The 4,719-nt window shown below is 36.4% G+C and overlaps 1 protein-coding gene across 1 annotated transcript; it reads left to right on the forward strand.

Moving 5' to 3' along the window:
• The first annotated feature begins 2,217 nt into the window (after window positions 1-2,217).
• LOC119299081 lies at window positions 2,218-4,259 on the forward strand. Its single transcript, XM_037576370.1, has 2 exons — window positions 2,218-2,230; window positions 3,421-4,259. Exons 1-2 carry the CDS (start codon window positions 2,218-2,220, stop codon window positions 4,116-4,118), a joined length of 711 nt encoding a protein of 236 aa, XP_037432267.1. The 3' UTR covers window positions 4,119-4,259.
• Window positions 4,260-4,719: the final 460 nt, after the last annotated feature.

The raw sequence follows: 4,719 nt of genomic DNA on the forward strand, positions 1-4,719 counted from the left end.
CTTTATAAAGTTTGAAAGGTAGGAGGACTTCATTCGATATATTTTATTCTATTATATTTTAATGCATATATTTCAAAACCTTAAAATTAATTAACAAAGTTCAAAAACATAAATTCATTATATGTTAACCTAATACAAAAAATGTGAGCACAATTTTAATAAAACTCTCAAAAAGATGTTCATGCCAACAAAATTGTTTCCGTGTTTAATTGTTTTTTATAAATGTGTATACAATGTAAAACAATTGTTTGTGTAATGTAAAAAAATGTTTCATACCATTAAAAATGTACGTGACAATTAAGGAAAATGTTCCTACATTCAAGAAAAATGGGAGACATTTTTAAATGCTATATACAATGTATAAAATGTTTGCGTAGGTTATAAAAAATAGACATGACATTTTAAAGAAATATCACATGTTTTAATAAATTGTCCATGATATTTTTAAAAATGTTTAAACCGGGCAAAAATAGTTGTATAGTTTACAAAATGTTTATTGCCATTAAAAATGTGCAACATGTATTTGGCAAAATGTTACCGTGTATTAGAAAAAGTGTTCAAAACATGTATTGAAAAATATACATTATGTAGTTGAAGAATGTTCAATATGTATCGTAAAATGTTTCGTATATGCTCTTAAAATGTACATTGTGTACTGCAAAGAAGTAGACATGTACTTGGACAAAAAAACTGATAAAACCCGACAAAGAAACTAAAAAAAGCAAAAAAGCAAAGAAAACCAAGAAAAAGTAAAAGAAAATCAATGTGAAATAAAGAAAATAAAACCAAAAAACGATGAGAAAGCAAAGAAAACAAAACAAAAAATAAAATAAAAATCCATGAAAAATTAAAAGCCAAAGGAAAAAGAAGTACAAAACTGGAGCAAAGCAAACCTACAGAGCGCGAATAAACTGCGCTACTAGGCCAGCCTGCTAAACGTCGGCTATAGGCGATTCCTATTAGGAATCGGTACAGGCGACATATAGTGCTATAGCTATCAAAACCACTAATTAATGGGTATTCTTTGCAAAGGTTATTTCCACCTTTGTTGATTGCAACATGTCTTGTCGCAACTTGCGAGTTTTTTCTTTCGTAGATTCGTTTATTTAAAACATTTTATCTCTTAAACCGTGCGTTCAAATCTCGAACTGTTTTCACCGTTGGATTCCTTGCGTCGAGATCTGTAAAACTAGATCCTATATTGATATGTTTCGACAATCTTTTTTTCTTACAAAAAAACTAGATGAAAAAACGAAACTGGGACCATGTTTTTTTTTCTTTCCAATGAGGCATAATTGTGCATCTTGCGAAAGCAAATTTGTACCTCTAAGAAAAGAAAATCCGTACCTCTCGTGAAAACAAATACACGTTTTCCCCTTTTTCCAGAGGTGCAGCTGTGCCTCTCACGGAAGAAAATTGTGACTCTATGCGAAGTAAATTTTTGCCTCTCGCGAAAAGAAAAATAAATAAAAATGCGTCTTTTTTACCTTTTCAAGAGGCATGATTGTTCCTCTCGCGGAAGCAAATCCAGGCCTTCACGAAGAGTATATCTGTGCCTCTTTTGCGGAAGTAAAAAAACACATTTCTTTTCCTTTTTCGAGAGGTATGGTCGTGCCTCTCGCGGAAGCAAATCATGTATTTTTTTCCTTTTCGAGATGCACGACTGTGCCTCTCGTGAAAGTAAGTCTATGCGTCCATGAGAAGTAAAATTATGCCTCTCGCGAAAGGAAAAGATATGTTTTTTTATCCTTCCCGAGAGACATGCCTGAGCCCCTCGCAGAAGCAAATCCGTACTTTCAGGGGAAGTAAATCTGTGCTTCTTGCAAAAGAAAAGAAAAGGAAAACATGTCTTTTTCTTTTCTGAGGGGCATGACTGTGCCTCTCGTCGAAGCATATATGTGCCTCCAAGAGAAGTAAATCTGTGCCTCTCGCAAAAAAAAACACATTTTTTCCAAAAATAATTTTTGTTTCAACTTTTTTGTTCAAAATCTAGGAACAATCAGGGAAAACCCGGAAAACCCAAAATTTTTGGTATAAAAGCTGAAAATGCGTACAGAAAAAACCCAGAGGGAGCGTCCACAACACGTGGCGGCGAGTAAAAGTGTGTCAAGTGGCGCCTCCTAGCCCACGAAAAGTGACACTTACTGGTCCTCCAAAAAGAGCACTCTTTGATTAGTTGCTCTCTACAACTATATATCGCTTACTGCGATTCGTATTATGGCGTCGGCAGGTATGGGCTGGCCCATTCAGAGTGAATGCTTGCTCGGCCACTTGCCTAGGTTGCTGGGTTCGTTCGCTCGCTCGGACGTTGTTCTGTATTAGTTTTTTCTTACTATTTACTGTACATTGGCTGGGCTCGTTCATTTTTTTATTTATTTTTATTTATTTTGTCTATTCCTTTTACATTTTTCATTGTTTTATCTTTCTATTCTTTTTCTACATGTTTTCTTTATGTTTCTCATAAGCTTGCTTTTTTCTTTGGTTTTTTTGCTTTTTTTTTTCTTCAGTTCTCTTTGGGTTTGTAATATATATGTTTCGATTCCTTCTTTTTTCATACAAATTGTACATTTTGTTATACACAAGAAACATTTTTATGCATGTTTAACATATTTTAAATACATGATTAACATTATTTTTGAAGATATGTTTTGATTTCTATATTTTTATACATATTTTATATATTTCTGTATACATGAAAAAATATATATGTTAAGCATGTTTTAAGATATATGTTTTCATGTCTACTCTTTTCCATATAGATTGGACATTTTTCGTATATACCTAAAACATTTTTTTGCACATAAATTCTTTTTCAATACATGGTTAACATTGTTTTGAACACATGTTTTTGAATACATGTTATGCTTTTTTGAAATAAAATTTAAAACACTCACTCGAAGCATATCCACATTTGATTAGACTGCGCTAACAATTTTTTTACACTGTGTTAACATTTTTAAAATACAGTATTAACCTCTTTCGATTATATGTTTTGATGTCTATTTTTATAGATGTTGTTCTTTTTTTTGTGTATGTCATGAACACTTTTTCATAAATTTTTAGCAATTTTAAAATATAATTTTACTAATTTTTTTCAAAGACCATGACTTTTTTCAAATACATGTTTTGATGTCTACTTTTTTCATACACATTGTACTTTTTGCATACATTGAAACATTTATTTATATACGTTTATAATTTTTCAAATATATGGTTAAGTACTTATTTAGGAGTATGTGTATTCTAGATATATTTTTTAGAATATAAGAAAAAGTAAATAAATGAAAATAAAAAACAAAAGTGAGTGAACTTATATACAATAGTAACGAAGCGAACGAACTTAAAACGAGATGAACAAACAACGCTACTGGGCTGGCCCATTACAATGTCTCTTCAGGCGAGAGGTCTGTCTCGTATGAGAATCGTGCGTCTGGGCGCTGGGCTGGCCGGGCCGCATCGGGCGCTCATCTTACCTGGCGTGCCACGAGAAGCCCAGCTGGAGCCCAAGAGCGAGCCGAGACCGACTACGGCTGGCCTCCGCCGCCCCTATAAGACGGAAGACGCGGCGTCGTCTCCTCCCCAATCTGAATCGCCTCGAGTCGGAAGCTAGAGTTCCAAAGGGGCCTTCTTTCTCGGCCGGTTCGTCGTCGGAGGTGGTAGTGGTGGCGGCGGCGACCAAGCCAACGCGTCGTCGTGGTGGACAGAAGGGGTCTCCGAAGGACGGTTCGCAGGAGAAGGAGGCAGTGATCATGCCAGGGCGTCATGGTCGACAGAAGGGGCTTCCTAAGGCCGGCTCGCAGGGTGGCCATGGCAAGTGCAAGGGAGGCCCTCTTCCTCCGGCGAAGAACATGATGAGTGAAGAGGAGGTGATGTCCATCCTGTCCTGGGAAAAGCCTGCCCGCTTCGACCGAAAGAAGAGCAAGTACGCCGGTTTCTTCAACAAGTTGAGGGATGAAAACTTCAAGTACCAGCAGGAGATCAAGGATGAGTTTGAGGAGAAGGGCTACGTCGAGATCCCCGACAACTTCCGGGAAGACACCAACAGAATGATGCGTGAGGCTCACAGGAAGGCGTACCTGGAGGTTTTTGGCACCGAACCGCCAGCTAAATTCGAGTAGATCGGAGGAGCACTGTTATTTCACCGTCTATCTATCCTAGTAGTATTGAGTGGAGCACTGTAGTTTGCAGTATTTGTATTAATATCTATCCTAAAATTTCTAACTATCTTATCTGCCTCTCATGCACTCATATGTTGGAGCAATCTCTCTATGCCAGTAATCCCTCCGTTCCTAAATATAAGTCTTTTTGCAGAAATTTTAATATGAACTACATATCGTTGTATATATATAATATGTATTCCCCTGTGCCAAGACATGCTGCTTGCTTCATGTGCAATATGATACTTCCTCTGTCACATAATGTAATGTCTTGCATCATGAGATGTAGGGAGTATGTTTGATTTCAGTATGACATAGATCTCGGTATGACATAGTTCAGCATTGGTTCGTGTAGTGAGACAATGAAGTTCCAACTTTTGCTCACATAATTTTCTGTGCAACTTTCACCGCCAGTATTTGCCTTTCTCGATTTGCATCTCCATTGTTGTTCTTTTGGATCCCGCTGTACCTCTTCGTCTCCATTGTTTTTCTTTTGCATCTACAAGCAACTATGTCTATCATCTATTGTTTTTTCCTATGCTTATTATTCCTAACAATGAAA

Source organism: Triticum dicoccoides, chromosome 5A (genome assembly GCF_002162155.2).
Source record: "Triticum dicoccoides isolate Atlit2015 ecotype Zavitan chromosome 5A, WEW_v2.0, whole genome shotgun sequence".
NCBI lineage: Eukaryota > Viridiplantae > Streptophyta > Magnoliopsida > Poales > Poaceae > Triticum > Triticum dicoccoides.